General features: G+C 38.5%; 2 protein-coding genes across 3 annotated transcripts in view; one reads left to right on the top strand and one right to left on the bottom strand.

The window, feature by feature from the left end:
• evi5l (ecotropic viral integration site 5 like) overlaps positions 1-3,878 on the bottom strand; it is a 49,512-nt gene extending 45,634 nt beyond the window's left edge. For both annotated transcript variants that reach the window (XM_079616684.1, XM_079616683.1), the window contains exon 1: positions 3,474-3,878. The gene's annotated coding sequence lies outside the window, so the exon portion shown is untranslated. The remainder of the gene's footprint in view (positions 1-3,473) is intronic.
• A 1,081-nt stretch (positions 3,879-4,959) lies between these two features.
• Positions 4,960-13,987, top strand: ddx39aa (DEAD (Asp-Glu-Ala-Asp) box polypeptide 39Aa). Its single transcript, XM_079616680.1, has 10 exons — positions 4,960-5,091; positions 5,760-5,972; positions 10,277-10,404; positions 10,792-11,068; positions 11,171-11,289; positions 11,451-11,582; positions 11,671-11,780; positions 11,866-12,010; positions 12,150-12,297; positions 13,733-13,987. Exons 2-10 carry the CDS (start codon positions 5,765-5,767, stop codon positions 13,747-13,749), a joined length of 1,284 nt encoding a protein of 427 aa, XP_079472806.1. The 5' UTR covers positions 4,960-5,091; positions 5,760-5,764; the 3' UTR covers positions 13,750-13,987.
• Positions 13,988-22,043: the final 8,056 nt, after the last annotated feature.

Below are 22,043 nucleotides of genomic sequence, written 5' to 3'. Positions count from 1 at the left end.
CTTGCCACTGTTTGCCATGGATTTTGATTTGCTTAGTTGGGGACATTTATTATTCAACAATATTATTGATCTGCCTTACTTAAAGTGGACGATGATGCAATTTTCTTCTAGAAACAAACTTTGTTGTATTATTTTCATGTTATCACTGTGAATCTGCTTTGATACAATCTGTATTGTAAAAAGCGCTATACAAATAAAGGTGACTTGACCTTCATCCTACAACCCTTGCGAAATGTATAGAAGAATATTTTATGGAAGGTTCAAGGGTTTTTGTTTGTGTTTGTTTGTGGAATTGGAAGCAAGAAGAATACGGCTGTTTTTAGCACATATAGTGCAATCTCGCATCTGCGGTTAAAAAACTAATCTCAGAATCTATTCTAAAATTTAACAGAATTGTTAAAGAGAGAATCGCAATGCTTTAAGAATTTTTTTTCTCCCACCCCAAATGTTAAATAAACGTGGTTACAATATCGACTAAAATACCTGTGACTATGATATTTGTCATAATCAATCAGCCCTACAAAGTGGTTTTGATTATTTATTTTTTATTTTTATAAAATATACTACATAAAATCTACCAGAACAATCACAGTCATAACAACAACAAAAACTTTTATTTTCTTTGACACAGGAAATAAAATGAGGCTAATAAACAATTTAGATGGCAGAAAAAGAATAAGACATCTGCTGTGCAGCTGCAGTGAATTCAAATTAGTATGACTAAGTAAAACCCAACAAACAGCAGCGGATGGAAACAGGAAAACGTACAGGCCCGTTATGATCGTCATGATCAATGAGCCCCAGCTGCTCTGAAGCGAAGTCATAATTTCTCTGTCAGACACACTCAAAACCTTCAAAATACATGCAGGGTAAGCCCAGCCTTCACATTCGAAATGATGACGTGAAGTTAGCCAGCAGCTGTAAACCAAGAGAAAGTGTGACAGTGCCAGAACACTTCAACACAAATACAGAAAGGAAAAGAGAGATACGGCGAGTAAAAGAGGTCGCAGAGGGCGGATAATGCCTTTCTCTCTGGCTCTCTAGGGCATGTGTACTACATAACGGCTTGTTTGTCCTGATGAAATCACAACAGTAACCATATCAGTTTACCATTCACAGTTCACATGACCAATCAAGCACTGTATGTAAATCATGATGTCATTTCAAAGAAACACAGAATGAAGTGCAGCCATTAGAACAAAAACGTGTCCACCGTTTGTTTATATTAGTATAAACCGAGAGATCGAAAGAGTTTTCCATTACATGGAAAAATCTGTTAACATTTCCAAAACAGCACAGGACCCAGTTGAAGTATGCGCTTTGAAATCTGCAGTCTTTGCTCATGGGCACTAAATTCAGAACATTTGTGTGCCAATCATCCAAATTGTAAATGCTATAGAAGTACTCTGGAGCTGCAAGGCAATAATGTCATAACAATGCTGACTGGATCACAAGACCATCAGCAGACTGGGTAAAATATAAATAGATAAATATGGCTAATGTATATGTTACTTGCTAAAAAAACTATTCCCTCAGAATACATAGTTTTCGAAAGCCGCCTATAGAGAAGGATATTTTTTGTTGTGGAATGGTCCAGCAATGTCAAGTTTGACTACTACCAACAGTGGCTAACTGGACCATGCTAACCAGCCAATACGTCGTCAACCCTCAGAGAGGTTATATGAATTTCCAGTTCAGTCATTTGTTTTTTTTCCGTTACTGTACCATGTCTACAATAACCTGAGTCCTAGTAACTGTTTCACCAAACGAGTAGGCTACTGACGCAGCATGACCGGGTTAAGCTGGAACCCCAAGCAAATCATAATCTTCTCTAATGTCTTTAGAGTTCACACAACCTGTCGGACGCCTGGATTAGGCTAGTGAGGTGAGGTGGTCAATCAAAACAAAGAAGGCTTGAGCGTTCACAGATTAGCCGAGAATGAATTGCAGCACAACACTTTAGTTTTAAAAGTGAAAGAGTGCGAGGTAAGATGTAAATAGCTAGCTAAACATTTAATTTGACTTAACTGTTTTAAGACAGAAATGTTAAACAGCTGACAGTAGGGTACAATGGGACTAAAGGCGCACCGGGGTAAATAGCCCTGTTTGCCCAACTCAATTTTTAAAAAATCAAATATAGTAAATATAGGCTATTATTCATGGCATTCATTTAATATTATAATTGAATGTGATGAGATTAGAAACATAAACAGAGACCTTTTCAGCATGTTAGGCACAAGTTTAAGAGTGAATATGTGAATATTATTTGCAAATAGTTTAAAATACTTAACAATAAATTCTAGTTGTTTTACTGTTTTATATGGCATTTACTACCCCCCCCCCCCAAAAAACCCCCCCCAAAAAACAAACAAAACAAAAACAAAAACAAAACCAAGACAAAGTTACGGCCTTGATGAAGAGGACTGAGATGATGAGGTTACTATTATCTTATCAGGTCTGGCTCTTTAAAAAATGTAATGGTTACAATGGTTAATTTTTTTTGCTCATACAGATTTATCTAATTATATAATCATGAATTAAAAAGAAAATTACAAAAACAACAAGAGATCCCACAAACTTTTTTTTTCTTAGCTGGTAGCACATCCACAGTCTATTCATTAAATACTGACTCAAACAAGTAAACTCTCCTCCTCCCTACCAAAACATGTAATCAGACTGCCCTTAATCATTAGGAAGAGCCAGACAATTAATCTCTTAAACTGTAACAAACCAAAATAAAAGAACATAACAGCTCACCAAGGCATATTTTCCAAAATGTCAATGGCAAAAATATGAAATGTGCATGACAGCCATGATGCATGTTTACGCTTCACATCGCGATATATAAAATATAACAAGCTCTTCACTTCAGGTCTTTCAAGAAGATGTTAGCCGATGGTCAACGACTGTTATATGCAACTACAATAAAGCCTGTAGTCCGGACTCAGCAAAACCGCATGCAAATGCACCAGCAGGGGGGATGCCAGTTCTTACTATAGGTGTGCAATGGATTAGTAACACATTAAATTTGCTATTGCGAAGGGATTTTTTGGTGATATGACTGTTCTGATTGTGCAGCGTTATTGACATTAAATGCAAGCGCCTTTGCAAAGGAGAATAGCTGCACTGAATTCAAAGCACAATCCTTAAACGCAATGTAGGCTATTTTGAAGACTATATTAAATTAGGTCACAATCACATTTGCTTCCGTATACGATAATAAGGGGTGTGGATGAAGATTTTTCCCCCATGGCAACTAGCAGATGGGCAGGCAAATCAGCGCTGCTGGTCCAGAGATGGGAGCACGAGTGTGATGCGCAGGAATTTCCCCGCTTTTCCCTAGACTCGCTATGACATATCACCCTAATTTACATTTTTTTAAATAATGCTTGTATGCCAATGGATGAGTGCACACATAATAAACCAGCCACCACACACTGTCAGTGATGGAAAATGCATAGAGCAATGCCCACCTGAATTTCGGTCTCATTACTGAAGCTGCTCCGGCGATCTTGTCATAAGATGATCGGTCACAAAACCGGCAGATATCGGCAATCCTTTCTTGTACGAAGCCGTTGGACCACTACGGTAAGGCAGGAGATGAATAGGGCACCATATTGGATTTATTGGATGTGGATGCTCATCTAGAGGAAAATATGAGTCGTCAGGGCGAGCTTCCTCAAGGAGAGCTGCGGTCGACGCCTACAAGAGAAAACCCCGCCCAGGTCCCGCCTACTACCTCTGCCGTGATTTAATAAAAATGCTGATATATTAATCACAATCTATGTTATTACAATAAATACTCGATGACAACCAATCCACAATGTGCATCTGTTTTCCGTTTATTTCACGGTCAGGTTCAAAATGAACCGTAGTACAATGTTCTAACGTCGGCGGATCTCATGCGATTGACAAACGTTTGACCAATAGGAGGATAGACTAAACTGGAATAGCCATGATTGACAGCTCATCCCACCAATCCTTTATTTTTCTTAACCTCCGCCACAGTGGGTTAGCGGGCAGGTGATGTTGCGGTTTTGATTGGTGTTACTGTTCAGACAGTTTCGACCGGTTTATTATCTTCTAAAGATGAGCAACGTTATTGTTTTGTTCACGATAATATATACTATAAACGTCTCATAAATCATATACAAAATGGCAAATTCTAGAGGCCTTTTCTTTTTATATCATAAAATTTATGAAATGTAATATTTGAAGGTAATTAATGATCCGCTCTTCTCTTTGTTAAGTGAATAGACATAGTTATAGAATTCTACATGGTTGTATACTTTGTGAAATCACTAGCGAAAATGTTCTTGTTTTGAATTTTCATTACAAATGATAGATTATCAGTAACACTTTTGGTGAAAAATTTAACTGAAAATGTTTCAGAATTTCAGAATGTCACATTTCAGGAAATTTAACCTGAGTTCAGTCAGTGTCACATATTTACATGGGGGATAGTAGGCATTTATATTTTAGTAATTTATTTGTAATGTATATACTCTATAATTTATATAGCCTATAAATTAATTCCATAACTATTTTGTTTTATGTTTTATTTGTTTCCAAATTAGGCAGCCATTTTGTCTATTTTAATGCCTTGTTAATATTGGAAATCTGACAAATATGACAACAAAGCTTAGTTTATTCTGGCTTTAGTGTTGTATAAACATAAATATATATATTTTATAAAGTATTATTTTTTCGGTTTTCAAAATTCCAAAACCATTTAAAGGGGAAAACTTATATATTTTTAATGAGGTCTTCGAGTTTTAGGTCGCACTGTTTATACCCATGGTTTATACTTATACCATAAACGTTTGTCATTGAAGGCCAAAAATCAGAATGCATATAGTGACATCGTGTGGCCATTTTAGAGTATGAAGGCTGGCGACTGGTTTTTGAACCCGCCCACAACACCGACGCGCATTTGTGTTACCCAATCGCAGGTATGCGCTTCTTCCCAACTATCATTGACGTTGAATACAGCCAATGGGAGAGCTCGGTTTCTATGTCCGGGAAGCGCTATAAACTTAAGGCCTAACCACACGATTCCTGAGTGCCGACATTCATTACCAACGTTGAAAGGTAATTTATGGTTTTTCTTATACATTTACTAACCTTCATCTGTTAAACGCAGGATAATTAATGCTATTTACTTCCGGATTTAACCTTATTTTGGAGATAATTTTAGTAAAAAATCTAAGTATCTAAACGGACAGTTGTAACTTGGATACCTCGCGTTTCTCTAGCGGTGCAGCCTGCAGCAAGGCTCAAAGCCCAAGTTAAGCGCGAACACCGTTTAAACCGTTTTGTATTTCATGGCTTTCCATGTATCATAAAACTTCCCAGTGATTGATATTATACATACTGAAAAATGCGGATTGTGTCGCTGGTTCAGATCAGAAGATAGGTTTAGATGGGACAGTGAATGGCGGCTCTATTGTCTACACGCTGAGCGGCAGGCAGTCAATCGGCTCATTCGAGCAGGTTGGACGTGTATAGCAACTTTTATCATGGTTAACCGTTTCAGCTTTAACCTTGTGTAAGTAGAACTGATAAAAAATAACAATATAAGTGATCATTTAACGTTAAATATAATTTTGATGAGCCGCATAATGCCTTATTAACTCCATTCATTAGCTTAGGCTTTTTAAAAACTGTGAACAGCATTTTTTTTCGTGCAAGTATTGATCTGTATAGTTGGCATAACCCTGTTATTTACATCTCCGCGTTCCCTCTTGTTGCTCCCAAAGTTACTATGGCCGAAAACGATGTTGATAATGAGCTGTTGGACTACGAGGAAGACGAGGAGCCGCAGACCGCCGTGGACAGTGTCGTCCCAGCCGGCAAGAAGGAGGTGAAGGGCTCCTACGTCTCCATTCACAGCTCCGGCTTCCGCGATTTCCTCCTGAAACCAGAGTTGCTCCGAGCGATCGTCGACTGTGGCTTTGAGCATCCTTCTGAGGGTGAGGATTTGTGTAAAAGTTGAATGGTTTTAGAGTACACTGCCATATAACTGCATAAAGTTAAGTATTAAGGGATGGACCGATAGGATTTAGTTTTTTGGCCGATACGATTTTAACAAACTAATGGCCCTTACTGGTCAATTGCTCTTTATTTGAACTTTTGTCATTAAAATAGAATAGTGTTTTGATAATGTTTTAACATGCCTTTTTCATGCGTTTGGCCGATATGCCGATATTTTTCATTTGATATCGGCTGGTCATGGGTGCATCTCTGGCCTGATTTTACAGGGCTTAGATTAAGCCATGATTAGACCTTCGTTCAAGCACCTTGAGACAAAACAATGATTAGGGCTTTGACAGTTTTTTTTTTTTTTTTTTTTTTTTTTTACACTTAAAGAAAACAGACTTTTTATGTGAATATCGCCAAGACCGTAATTTTGTACATTTGTGTATTGAACTATTTAAGGGGATAGTTCACCCAAAAATAAAACAAGCCCCATTAACTTCCATAGTATTATTTTCTCTATATTATGGATGTCAATATGGCCCATCAACTGTTTTGTTATAGCCTGGGAAAACCCTGATGAACTTGTGGCATATTTGAGATTTGCTCTGCAAGTCAGTCTGGCAGAGAGCCCATTCAAGCCCATTTCCTTTTTTCCCCAAATCGAGCCACCAATCACAAACGTTGAGGCGGGCTTTACACAATGACGTTTGCTCTGATTGGTTTTAGGTCTATCCAATTGCACCCAGGCCCCATCCACACTACTGCGTTTTCGTTTAGAAACGGAGACCTTTTGCTACGTTTGCACCTCCCGTCCAGACTACAATGGCAAAACGAAGACCTAAAACGGAGAAGTTTAAAAACGCTCCGACCCCGTTTTGCGTTTTGAATCTCCGGAGGGCCTTTTAGTGAAGACGGGTCAAAACGGAGGACTTTAGAAACGATGACGCAGAGGCTCACGCTCGGCTCTATGATTGGGTGTCATCAGTCATGGCGTATCCTTCCCTGATTCGTCAGACACCCATCACATGACCCGTTCCCTGGAAGAAAACGTACAAAAACAGCCTGGACTACGTAACGTTAGTGACTGCAACATGGATAACGAATTATAAGCGTTACTGATGTTGATGTCTTTGCTAGCAGCTGTTGTGCAAGTAAATTCTGCATTTTACAGTGCTATAACTGCCTACATGCGCCTGTTTACACTGGCACGCGCATGCCCCGTGTTGGTGAATAGTCACGTGATCCGCCTTTTCAGTTGTTTTAATGTGGACTGAGATCAATTCTAATACGCAGCTAAAACGCTGGTGTGGACTGAGATCGTATTCGTTTTAATTCTCCGTTTCTAAACTAAAACGCAGTAGTGTGGATGAGGCCCCAGAGGCGTTTGAGCGACGTCCGTTGGTGACTTCCCTTTTGAAATGGGCTGTGAATTAACCTTCCCCAGACCCATTCTGTTACAACTGAGAAGGGTCTGGTGTCAACTAGGCTAGTTTTGGTTACCCATATTTTCATTTTTGGGTGAGCACTCCCATTTGTCACAATTGGCAATAAAAATAACTCTATTTAGTATTTGTGAAGTGGCTTTGTGTGCACGACTCTCAAAGAGTGCGCAAGTGCTGAACGCTTTGTTTAAATTGGGAAGATTTAAAAAGATGTGTAAATTGTTAACTATAGTGATGAAACGACTGTGCAAGTGTCAATTTTGCCAACCTTGCAGCTCTCGTGTAGTGCAGATGTGATGATAAGCCATTTGTTCAGAGGCACTGATTCACTCATGCTGTTTGAGAAGTTGCGTCTCACAGAAAGTTTTCAAATTACTGATTTGTCAAGTTATTTAATAAAGATGTTTGAATTGTACCTCACCTTCAGCATTACAGAAATGCAGATGGAACTGCTGCAAGCATGTCATTTATGCCATACCTCTCACGGCAGGCTTTATGCGTCCTCCACATGAAATCGGTTTCTGAGATTGGCAAATTGAGAGATCACAGATCGAGTCATTAGAAGCAATTATCAGCCAACAGCGATCGGTAGCCGATCAATTGGAGCATCCCTAGCAAACTTATTACAGATATTTGGGCACATTTTGGGAAAATATTTTACATTTCACCTATACCTCAAAAATGTTTTGAACAAATGCTAATTTGGTAAAAATATAAACTCTGAACTGAACGAAAGCTAACTTGCAGTAATGATAAATTTACTTTGACTAATTTTTTTTCTCAAGCTGCAATGCATGCTGGGAACTTGTACAACATTGTGCAACGTAAATTGTTTGTTCAGATGTTTTTTAAGCCCCTGTCACACAGTGCGTTGATCCTGGGAAATTGCTGTAAAATTGCTAGAGTGCCTTCTGTGTGAACGCAAACACATCCCAGGATCGATGCCGGGATGGGGACCTAGTAACATTGCCGGGATCAGTCCCGGAACGTGCCCTGTGTGAACAAAAGCCAGGACCAATGCAGTAAAAGGGTATTTTGTTGCTCTTAGAATTAGTGTTGTCACGGTACCAAAATTTCAGTATTCGGTACCGATACCTGTGAAAATCCACGGTTCTCGGTACCAATTTCGGTACCAAAGCTAATTTTGATTAAATTTGCATATATTAAAGTGTATATCCATTTGTTAGATAACATTAGATAAAATGACCTAACAACAGTTATGCACTGAAGCAATTATTCTCCTTGGGGTAATTTAAAAATGTAGCCTACTAATACATTTTTAAAATCAAAAGTTGTAAAAGTGTTTGTATTAAATAACATTCACAAACATACAATAATGTTGTAAAAATATATTGTTCACTCAATGTGTTGATGTTAGATAAGGCATGAAGTAATGTTAATGGTATCTCAATGTAGTGTTACCAACTAAACAGGAGATAAAACGTGTTTTATTTGACTTGACTGTCCTTTTATTTAATCCAAAACTACGTTCATATTTAAAAGGCCTTTTAAACAAGATACAACCGCACACGATACCACTTTAGGGGCCGTTCACATATCGCGTTTTATGCGCATGCAAATTCAGTGGGATGCACTTCAATGCATCTCAACAGGTCATGTGACAAAAACCAGCGGTCTTTCCGTAACAACATGGAAAGCTCAGCCGAACAGCTGCACAGGGCGGCTTTTTATTTCTCATCTCAATGAATATATCTAGTAGATATATAGCATATATATATATATATATATATATATATATATATATATATATATATATATATATATATATATTAGTATATATATTAGCAAGGGCATTTCTAGCCCTTGCTAATGCAAGGGCTAGAAATCAATTATTTTTTTGATACTTCCTCGTCATCATCGAGAGCGCAGTTTGCACCGCTTTCTCCTTTCCACAAGCACGTGCTTTCCTGTTGCGTCTGCCGTTGCTATGCAACCATGAACAGAGGCGCGCCTGGAAAACGAATTTGCACGCGCAAAAAACGCGCTATGTGAACGGCTCTCTCCTTCTTTCTGGTCAACAAGTGGATTCAGAGAAACCGCATTAGCAGCGCCGCCGGTCGCATATCTCAGTGTGTTTATGAAGAGGACGCAACTGTGCACCGTTCGGACAGCGCGTCAAGAACCGGATTAATCCGATACATTGGTACCACCGGTACTTAAGAAAAGCTGGTACCGTAACAATTTAATTTTTTTTAGTAACGAAATGGTACCGAAGTACCGGGTCTTTTGACAACACTACTTAGAATAAAGTTTGTGTTCGTCATCAGCAAAGAAAGAACGAAAAAATGTCTGCAAAATAGAATGAAGCCGAGACCAGGGACTCCTTACTATCCGCGCTGAAGCTGAGATCGTTCGCCAGCTTTGTGGAACGGTACGCAATGCGTTAGTGTACGACCGAATCTGGGTAAAAATGCTCAAGCGTGTTTCTCGAGATCGAAAGCGCAGATCATTAGTAAACTTAAGACGCTGCGTAATAAAATCCACCAAGTGCATGACTACAAAGGAAAGACCGGTAACGGAAGATTAGACTGGCCTTTCTACAACACATCCTGACGTCACGTCATTTTTTACGGGATGTGTGTGAACGCACTCACAGATTCCATAAAATCACTGGCAGTGTGAACGAACCAAAATCAAACGATCCCGGGACACATTATCCGTGTATTTTACGGAATCTCTGTGTGAAAGGGTCTTTAGAGTATTCTTGTTCAGGTCACACAATTTTTTTTAATTGACTCCTACTTTATTCTTTGTTCAAGCTCCTTATTTATTTTACATAATTTTTTTATGTAATTTTAATTTTCTTAATGTGTTTGTTTTTCTCCTTTCCTTAGTCCAGCATGAGTGCATTCCACAAGCCATCCTGGGCATGGACATCTTGTGCCAGGCAAAGTCTGGTATGGGAAAAACTGCCGTATTTGTGCTTGCCACACTCCAACAGATTGAGCCAGTCGATGGGCAGGTGTGTTAATTGCACTACTATCTCAAAACGGATATATTGTCAAGGAATGTTGCGGCACATTGTCACAAGCTAGATAAGCAAGTAAGCTTGTTTGCTTAACTTTTTGCCTCTGTGTAAGATTGGCCGGACTAACATTGTTCCAATAAATTCTTTATTTCTCTATTGATCTAAGAATTCTTTTTAGGTTTAGCATAAAACTTCCCACTTGCAAGAAAAAAAACAGTAGTGGACTAGAATTCGTCTTCATCTGGGTCTATGCTGTGGTTTTCTATCCCGTTGCAGACTGTTGTCTTGGATTAAAAACTAGTATCAATTCTTGTTGTAGTTATGGATGGCGAAGCCAACTACATTTTTAAAACCGCCATTTTGTCATTGTCTTCTCTGCAGGTTTCTGTGTTGGTTATGTGCCACACACGTGAACTGGCCTTCCAGATCAGCAAAGAGTACGAGCGCTTCTCCAAGTACATGTCCAGCGTTAAGTGTGCCGTCTTCTTCGGTGGCTTGTCCATAAAAAAGGATGAGGATGTGTTGAAGAAGAGCTGCCCTCACATTGTGGTGGGAACACCAGGGAGGATCCTTGCCCTTATTCGCAACAAGACCTTGAACCTCAAAAATGTCAAACACTTTGTTTTGGATGAATGTGACAAAATGCTGGAGCAGCTGGGTGTGTTTTGTTTTTATAAATGCATTATTGCATGGGCTGCTATATGGAGGTATATGTTTTCCCATTCACCAGAGGTCTAACTGTGTGTGATTTGTGTATTAGATATGAGACGGGATGTCCAGGATATCTTCAGACTGACGCCTCACGAGAAGCAGTGCATGATGTTCAGTGCCACATTAAGCAAAGAGATCAGACCGGTCTGTCGCAAATTCATGCAAGATGTGAGTCATCCTTTTCTCCTCTTCTTATAAATGCGTTTTAATTTTCAATTTTAATTAGGGTTGTGCAGTTTTGTCTATGGGTGTACCCACGGTCCTCAAACTAATCGGATATCGTTTGATCCAAGGTGTTCTGAAATGTAAAGGTTCTTCTCTTCTTACAGCCAATGGAGGTGTTTGTTGATGATGAGACTAAGCTTACGCTGCATGGTCTTCAGCAATACTATGTCAAACTGAAAGACAGTGAAAAGAACCGCAAACTGTTTGACCTTCTTGACGTTCTTGAGTTCAACCAGGTGACTGTCATTTCATCACGTTTTTACAGTCATTTGCTTTGAAAGTGGGCCCTTGTCAACTCAAATGCTTTGTTTGGATGTATTATAGGTGGTGATATTTGTCAAGTCAGTTCCTCGCTGTGTGGCTCTGTCACAGCTGCTGGTGGAACAGAATTTTCCCGCCATTGCGATCCACAGGGGAATGGTTCAGGAAGAAAGGTAAGACACTTGTTGATCCCATGATATTGCAATGGTTGGGTGAGAAATGCAAATTCTGAAATTATTCTCATTCTCTCCCCTGCAGATTGTCTCGGTATCAACAGTTTAAAGATTTTCAACGGCGGATCCTGGTGGCTACGAATCTGTTTGGCCGTGGGATGGATATTGAGCGTGTTAATATAGTTTTCAACTATGACATGCCTGAGGACTCAGACACATACCTACACAGGGTATTTATGCATCATGCACTGTGGCATTCTATTTTTCACCAATACTAAGTGTAATAACTGCCCAACCTCAAGATTAAAACTAGGACTGGGCTTGGAAACATGGACAACTTAAGAGTGTTAAACTTATTCTATCTTTTAGGTTGCTCGTGCTGGTAGGTTTGGCACAAAAGGATTGGCGGTCACCTTCGTATCAGATGAGACTGATGCAAAGATCCTGAATGATGTGCAGGACCGGTTTGAAGTCAACGTAGCTGAGTTGCCTGAGGAAATTGACATCTCCACCTACAGTAAGAAATGTGCATTTAAATGTTCTAGTTGTTGTTTTTTTTTAAAAATGCGTTTAAGATGGAGATGGCCTGATAATACCTAGAGTATCTGCTAATCCAAAACGAATAGTTTTTTTTTTTTTTTAAGCGATCTATACCTCATTAACTTGCGAACTACACACTGCTTCATTATAAATTGAGAAAACGGGTGGACAATCGGCTAAAATGTTTTATAGGGCTGTGCGATATAGCGAAAAAAACTATCATGATAATGTTTCATATCGTTCGGTATTGATAATTATTGACTAACTTTTTTTTTTTTTTTAAAGACAAGTAAAAAAGTTTGAATTTTAACCACTTTTTAAATTATTCACATTAAGGCAAACAACAAATTATATTGGTTTTAGCAGTCAAAAATAAAATGTACACAAAAATATCTTTGTCATTTATTAAGATAAAGTAAGCGTTAAAGAAACTAATGAACTTAAAATGTTACAAAATGTTTGCAATGTAAAAGTGTAAACGTAGAACAATCAAGGCGAACTTTGAGATAGATCAACATCTGTAATAAGTAGGGGTGGAACGGTTCACAAAATTCACGGTTCGATACAAGACAGTGGTGTCACGGTTGTCATTTTCGATACAGCAAAAAGAAAGAAATGCCAAAGAAATGTCCTTGATTTAAAAAAATATAAATTATGAGTTTTTCTACATCTTGAAACTTAGTTTTATAAATGGCCGTAATCTTTGAAGGATTAACAAATAATGTTTTGGTCATCACATTAAAAATAACATTTAAATATGATAATATCTGATTTTTGAAGTGCTGGAAAAAGATGTGACGTACTTGAAATCATTTTACTATTCCTACCAAACTTCCATGGTTACCTTACAGTTAGTGTTACTGTGGACTTAAAGCCTATAACTAGTTCATTCATTGCACAATGTGTCTCCTGGTTTCCACATCAGCGCTGTTTGATCCGTTAATAACAGACATTTGAATGCTTCTCACTGGATCTCGCAGTTAATGTTATTACTTCAGTGGTGAATTGAAATGATTTCTTTACTGGATCTCTTAGCGCTTTGTAGTAACAGTGTCACTTGATCAAGATCAGCTCTCGCTGCACTGATATTGGTCCAAATTTTTATTTTTATATAGTTATCGGCAATGGTGTACCGTCGATAAATACGGGCTCGGAATGTGGCCCAAACCCAGAGTGTGCGCTTCTCAATCGTCAGTGGGTTAAACCCGCAAATAGCGTGCCAGGTGGATAAGCCAGTTTGTGATTGGTTCCCGCAAATTTGGAACCGAAACAAGAAATAAATGTACAGTTTTCCAGCCTGATCTGCAGAGCGAAATCAAATTGCTGGCAGATCAGGCTGGTTTTACCCAGTCTAATCCCTACTACTAATGCTGCTTTTTTTTCTTTCTCTCTCTCTCTCTCTCTCTCTCTAGTTGAGCAGTCCAGATGAGCTAGTTGTGTGCTGAAGTGAATGGTGGTGGTTGTACAGCTCTCTGTGTCTCAGTGTAGTTTCTGTGACGGCGGAAGAGAGAACCTCCCATTTTATTTTCTTATGATCATGCCCTAAAAGCCTCTTTTCCATTTTGTGTATTTTATTTTATTGTTCCAGGGGTTTGGTGGGGATTCCTTTTTTACTTCTGTTAATTGTGGTTGTTTGATGGTTTGAGAATTAAAAACATTTTATACTACATCATTTGTCTGTGGTATTTACAAATGAAGTGTCAATTTTCATTGTTTTCTTCAATTACAGTTTAATGGACAGACCGCTACAAGTAAGCTATTTTTCTGTTGTGCTTTTTAAAAACATTGTTCTGTTTGTTGGTGAATGTCAACTTCAGTGATCTTGGGGTTGAACTAACTGGAATAAGGGGTTTAGTTAGCAATAGTGAAGAACTACATCTCCATAATCCTTAAGAATAACAGATCAAGAAAATGTATATATCATGGAAACATGGCTTTATATTGCACTACTTTATCATTTTATTCTAATTTGTAATGCTATGATCCAGTGAAAATGGAAACGCGTCTTTATTTAACATTATGATTAAATTCTTTATTATAAAAAAAACCTAATTTCTGTAAACTAACGTCCTGTTTTTTTTTAATGCCAGTTCCTAATGGTGTCAATAAATAAGTAGACATGCATTACTGTACACAAAATTATTTATTTTCAATATAAAATGTGATTGTGGACTGGATTTTTTTTTTTTTTTTTACCTTTTATCAGTCTTGGACATGTCAAAGATTAGAAACAACATTGGTTTTGATGCATTGTTAGTTTTTGTGCAGCATCAGATTTTAACTTGTTCTCCCTCATTTACTGTTCGTGGCTGTTTTTGCCCCATTGACTTCCATTAAACCACATTTTTTGATTGCAAAGCCATGACACCATATAATCATGCATTTTTGATTGTTGGTGGTTTTCCCTGTTGGGAAGAGGTAAAATTTGTCATTTTTACTGTTGATGACCAGGTGGCACCACTAACCCTTTAGATAGGCCTGTGCAAAAAAAAGTGTAGTTTCTGGCTTTTACATGGGAGTTATATGGAGTATAATAGCATAGTGTATGTGTGTGAGAACTCACCTAGATGCGTCTGAGAAAATCAAAATATGCACCTCAGCTCTCAGAACTACATGGAGTAAACCAAAACAAAGTGGATTTATGCATCTGCTGCCTTTTGATGGTGAGAAATGCAGACTAAACAAAAACAAAGCAAATGGATTTAAACACTTGCATGCAAGCCTGCTGGTCATTTGATGGTGAGAAGAGCAGCAAGCAACATGAGAAAGGGCTTGACTTGCAGTGAAGTTTTAGAGATGATGCTGCAGCCTGACCCCTCCAGCAAGCTGCAAGGGTGAATTGTCTTCTCCCTCTGACACCACAGACTCAGGAGAGTCAGATCCTGATTTGGATGTGGCACCCTCATCCATAGACATGTATAAAGGCTAGATGGCTCAAGGCGGAGTCAGCTGTGTCGTCACTTGGCGGCCATCTTAGGTCAGGAGACTGCGCTGCTGCTCCCTGCTGCTGTGGACGGAAGGTGAGTGACAAATGCTCGTAACTTGCTGAATTCTTGACGGATTTATAAACGGTTTGGTTTACTACAAACCTTATTAACGTGGCTATGATTTGTGCTGATGCCGATGTTTTAAATTGTAGCTTCACGTTTTGAGAAACGCTTAACATTGCAGCGTAGCTGTGTGTTTCATGGCATCCCTGACGTTTATGACACACCAAGCCGTTTGAAAATCGGTTGAAAATTGAGCAAAATATAGTTATTTCAGCACTACATGCACAATAGACTTGAATGTTATAACTGGACGAGCGGTCCTGTCCTAAGATGGCCGCCGTGTGACGTCGTCGGGTCCCATTGGCTCTCAGCGCCGGTAAGCCATCTAGCCTTTATACATGTCTATGCCCTCATCATCCTCTAGCTTCCACTGAAGGCGAGGAGGATTCGGAGGATCCTGGATCTGGGTGGATTGGTAGAAACGGCGAAATGTGGTTTTCCACCAACGCGGAGACAACTCCCTTTCTTCGGCGTGACTCCAGGGCCGACGAGATGATTGACCTCATTGTCAGCATGACCAACCTCCAAAACGCAGAGCCATTCTGCACAATGTAGCCACCATTAGAAAGGAGCGAGAACCACCACAAAGCTTCTCCCCGATGAACCCTGACCCAATCACACTTGACCACCCAGCTGGTGCAGATGTAGATGCAATCACCATACAATATTACACTTAATAAAAGCACATTGAAACTGCAGATCAGTTTAATGCAGCAGTTTGATCTCCAATTAAATTGTTTTATATTTGGAGCCTCCTCAGCAAACAGTCCGGCTCCTTAAGTGTGCAGTCTAGCTCTAGGCTCCTTTTGTAAAGACAGAGTCTGTTTCCACCTGAAACATAATTCCACCACAAACATGGTCAATAAAAAAATGTATGTCAAGGGTTTTAAATCCTTACCTTGTTCACATTTCTTCTGAAGCCTATTGAGGTAGAAGCTTCAGTTTCTGGGGCAGGTTGTGAAAAATCCTACAATAAAAGAGATGTTTAAGGGCCAGTCCCTGTTTTATGCCACACAACACGTTTGCCATAATAAAAAGCCCAGTGCATTCACCTCAGCAACTGTCTCAGAACACACAGTGTCTTCATCATTTCCCTCCACCCTAATAAATAAATCCAATATAAAGCATAACTGTTATAAAGCAGGTTATGTTTCTGGTGTTGTGTCTGCTGCATACTGACCTCTCTGTGCGAGACTGTGTGTGTGTGCTGGCTTCAACAGGGACACTGCATTTCCCTCTACTGCAGAACATACAGTCAGCCATATTAAAACTTAAAATAGTAATGTATCGCACATGTACCCAGTGTTACTTGCTTAGAGGAGCCAGCACCAGGGTCAGATTGTACAGCACCTGTAATTCCATCCATAATCGGCCGTCCCTTAATGCTATACTCAGAGCCCACTCAGTGTATTCAGGAGGAGTGGCCTTCCATCGGTTTTCTGAATTTCACTCTTTTTTCTGTTTGCTGCAAACAAGTGTTTGTGATAAAATGTTCACAAAAATAATAAAAGGTTGTGGTAAATACTCACCACTTTGAATTATATTTTGTCTTTATCTACTAGCTGCCAAGAACATTTGGAGTTGGGGTTGCATCTAAAAATCAATGAATATTAATATTTCTTAGTAGCCTATATACATGCACATTTTTTATATAGGCCTATTATAAAAATATAGGGCAGGCTATATTACATATACATATCTATATACATAGCCTAACTTTACATCAATATAGAACGTGTTTAACTTATGCATTAACGCAATCAGCAATCTTTCTCCAACAGTCTTCTCTTGCTTTGGCAGAGCAGGCAGCAGAGATTACATTTATCGTTTGCTCCTCTGCGGAAAAATATATCGCTCTAGCATATCGAACGTGATTGGTTGTTCGGTGCCAACGTAAATATAGTGTAAAATACCGAACTTGTCCTTTAAGGATCAAAGCCTGAGTTGACAGAGAAAGTTGATGAGCTGCGTCATGGTACCAATAAAGCCTGATTGCATCGGTTTGGTTGTCAACTCAAAAATAATCCTGTAACCCCGAGTTTGTTCAGCTACCTTCATGGTACAGGCCCCTGGTTGGATTGGTTTGGTTTTGTCAACTCGAAACTAATCCTGCAACCCTGAGTTTGTTCAACTACCATCATGGTACAAGGCCCCTAGAGTCAGGAGGATTAAAAACAAAACAAAAACTTGCTTGTAGGAGGAGTTCAAAATCACAAATTCTGGACTTCACATATAATGCTTAATTTTTAAATAGCAGAAAAAGAGATTATGAGGTAAATACAATTTCTCTCTTAACTGACTAAAGGATGTAAACTGCCCCTCAACATATTGATATTTAGAACCTAAAACGACGGGGTAAAAAAATGATTGTACAGACAGAGGTCTCCAGCAGGGACAAAACATTTCTCACCTGATTTAAGATTTTGACAGAATTGTTCAACATAAGCCTAATCTGCTTTGCTTTCTAATAAAAACAGGACTAATGATGACGAGAATATGACATGTTGCTTTGTGTAAGGGTTAATTACCTCCAGATGATGGCAGTAGTGCAACATCAAGCGAGCTGCTGTTAAAAGCCACCGACGAAGAAGAAGCCACCCTTCTTCAGTTCACTGCACTTACATTTAATTTTAGGTTGTTTGAATAAATCATGTGAACAGTTTTTTTATGACAGCCACCATTTATGTTTATATTTAAAAAAACTAATTTGTGTAGAAACATTAGTCATTAAAAGTTTATTATTATGTATAAGCCTATATATATATATTTTTTAAACGGAATTATGTGCAATTTAAATTTTTGATATGTTACTGACAGGGCTGAACCTATAGGCTATATTTTACAGGATTACTAAAAGACACCAGCCCTAGAGTGACCCATGAGTGATTTTAGTTTAAACCAGAGAATGTCTAATAAGGGGAGAAGCTGGTTTAAACCTCTTATATACTGTCTATGGTTTAAACCTATGGTTTAAACTAACACCATGTAACTTTTGCTCTCGGGGTCCCCCTACAGTTGGGAAACAGTGTTGTCTTCTACTACTGTCGTAAAATCTGTCATGGTTACACCAGGGGATATACCCTATTATATGGGATATAGTGTGCATTTGTTGACAAGCCGATATCACCGAACTCTGCAGGAGTTCTCACGTCTTGGACAGACTGCCTGCGTTGTGTGTGAAATGTCTTCTTCCCAGGTACAGTGGCATATATTTTTCAGCATGTCATAATTTCATGGGTTTTATTTTTTTCAAAAGCCAAAAGATCGCGTAGCTCACGTTTACAAGCCAGCGTGTTTAACAGAATGGATATGCTAATTCAATTCAATGTTTGTTTGGTAGGTAATAGCCATATATCGTCAATATTATAATATCAAGCTACCATAGATGAATCTGCAAATTTGAAAAATCGATTTGCATTATAACCTGAGGCAAGACACTTTCGCCAGAAAAATAAATGAACAAACATGACTATCAGCCTGCAGTCATTAGAATAGTTATCCTAAAAGATTATTTTGTCCGTCTAATCATATTTACTTGCCAGAATGCCCTACCAAACTTGTACACGCCGTTTAGATAGGCTTATGACTTTTTTTGTCCTAAAAAAGGGGCTTCATCAGAATAATGCTCCAAACATACACGCGCTGTGCGTAGGGCACCGAGTGCTGAGAGGGCACCAACAAAATAGCCTTTTAAAATCTCAAATTAGTTAAAATCTCCTGGAATCTAGAGCGAGCGAACGATCGCGCCCGCGCGAGACAGAGACTGCTCCAAACCCAAGGGGGTAATCCATCCGCCGGAAACTGAAGCCTCCGCGGGCGCCGCCATTGTAGCAGAACTTCACCTGCTGTTAGCATTCCATTGACTCCCATTCATTTTTGCGTCACTTTGACAGCGAATAACTTCACATCTGAGGCGTCCAAAGACTCCATTTGTCCATTATTTATTTCTAAAGAAACTCGACAATGTATAAAAGGCTCCATTACCTTGTACCTTGCGTTATGGCCCCGTAGAAGCCGTTTTTGTAAAAATAGGCTAACGATTGCGTCATAACTCACGCGACTCTCTGTCGCACTGTAGAGAAATTACCGTATAGACCGGCGGAGAAGCTCGCAGGTAATCGGGGGGACGTGGAGGCATAAAGTCCGATAAAGTGAAGGGAGTAGCCCACAGAGAGTGATAAAGTTGATCCTGCTGCTAGCTCATGGACAGCTAATGCTCACGCTCTCCGTCTCTGCGAGATTCGGAAGGGAATGATTCAGATTTCTCTCCGCACAGCTACTAGAAGACTGACAGCTGTCAGACACGTTGCTCACGTGTTCAAGCTCAGTTTGAGCCTGCGCAGTTCGCCTGGCGATCAGGAAGTGAGTGCTTCAAATGGGCTTCACTTTTCTCCGTTGAAGTCTATGGGGTCGCTGTGTCCATCTTATATACTGTCTATGTCCAAACCGCGTAGCGCGTGCACGGTAGAGAGAGCAAGAGACCGCGCTCTCACTTGAGGAAGTGGTGGGGGAAGTGAGGTATGCCGTAAAGCAGTCGAACTTTAGTTATTTTTGTGCTCGGGTTACTATCCGAACCCCGATGTTCCGTAGTGCCAGTAAAAGCGATACAGACTTCGTCAAGCTATGGCAGACGTGTCATTCAACCTATTGTAAGTCGATGTACCATCACAAGGGTCTTGGAAATATATTATGAAGGTTAAAAAACTACTTGGTGTTGCTTTAAATCACCATTCTGTGTAATTTTTCATTGACATTTATGCGCTAATAGCTATGTAAATGACATGTTTGCCACAATTCTTGATTTGCCTTGTATTCAAGTAACGTTAGCGCTGTTAACGTGTTGCTGTTTAACCCCTTATATTGACATAGACATTGCCACAGCCATTAGCAGCTAGGCCAAACGTTACATATTTAAAACAGTAGGCCTATACTAAACCTAAACTAATCTTGACAAACTATATATCATTTGAAAGCTTACAATCTCTAGATTACATATTTGGTGACTGATATTCAATATAAATGACAGAGGAGCCGTAATTTATCAATTTGCAACAAGAATATTTTCATACTCATAAAGCGTGTTCAGACCTTTATTTTGAAATAGTGATGAACATGAAAAATCATGAAAGAATGGTAGAAACCTCAGTTTGTTTTCATGCCAAGAGTTCAAAAGATAGCATCCATTCAAAGCTTTTAGAAAAAAAGGTCTGAAAATGTTTTAAATATGAAAAATAACATTTTACATTTTTAAACAATCTACTTTTAACGTCTTATTCATTTTAAATGTCTTCTATATGTATGGTTGTGTATTTGAATGTTTGTATGCTGTGTGTAACTTTGTTGCCTTGCACCTTCTGCCTTATCTTGGCCAGGTCGCGGTTGCAAATGAGAACTTGTTCTCAACCGATTAACCTGGTTAAATAAAGGTGAAATAAATACAAAATAAAATAAATAAATAGATTCACCATGATGTGGCAGCGAGCTATAATGCACATACGTGTTCTCTTTGTGTTTCTAATAGAGGTTGAATTTATTTCAAAATATGCCAAACTTTCAATACTACTTCTGAATAGGATGTCTACTTCATAAATTGTATGAAAATTGTAAAAATAATGGTTCAGATCACTCAAACAACATATGGAAATGGAGGCGCCCTTATATGGGCAGTAATGTCAACTAGTGAAAAAGTTTGGTACTGCGCCCAAACAAAATCTTGAAAGGTTTTATTTTTAATTTTTTTATATCAACCTAAAATTTGAAACACAACTTGTTCAGATTTTTGGCTTTGATTTTTATATATATATATTTTTAGCATTTTTAGAGTCCTTCAGGTTTTGAAAATATATATTTTATATAAAAGATGAATAATAAATGTTTTAACATTGTACATTTTCATAAACTCAAACTTCTATAACTTTTTTTCTGTTTAACTTTCTTAATTTATTTCACTTCTACAAAAATCTGCCAAATGTCTTCTTTAAAACAAGACCAATCTTACATATATATTCCTTGAATTACAACCATTTAAGTTCGGAGTGTGCATTTTCATGTCTATTTAAAAAAAGGGGTTAAGTTGTTATTATTTTTAAATGGTCTTTGATAACTTTATGGAAACCTCTCTTCTCACATTAAAATGTGTCAACTGTGAAAAATCAATAATGTATAGACCTATATGACAAAATAAAATAAAAAACCTTTGATGGCTTCTTTCCTTGCATAGTTAGCCCAAAAATGAACATTTTCACAGCACTTACTAACCTTCATTTTGTTCCAAACCTGTATGAGTTTCTTTCTCCTGTTAAACACAAACAAAGTAATTAGTTAAACAGTTGATGGTATCATTGACTTGGCTGTGTTACCAACATTCTTTAAATTATCTTCTTTTGTGTTCAACAGAATAAAGAAACTCATACAGGTTTGACAACCTGTAAATGATGACAAAACATTTTTGGTTGAACTATCCCTTTAAGTTCATCTCATGTCTATTCGTTTTTGGAGCAAGATGGCGCTAAATACCTATGACATCCTCCTCCTTTTCATAAAGCGAGAGACTAACGACCCAAAACATGTCTAGCACCCCAGAACACCTCAAATCCCCATCAGACCAAATCAAATTATTCAAATATGTAAAGAAAAATATCTAAAACATTGGTCAGAAGCAACAGCTCAACAA

This window comes from Phoxinus phoxinus (genome assembly GCF_949152265.1).
Source record: "Phoxinus phoxinus genome assembly, chromosome: 6".
Lineage (NCBI taxonomy): Eukaryota > Metazoa > Chordata > Actinopteri > Cypriniformes > Leuciscidae > Phoxinus > Phoxinus phoxinus.
This window is presented reverse-complemented; position numbering and strand designations above follow the sequence as displayed.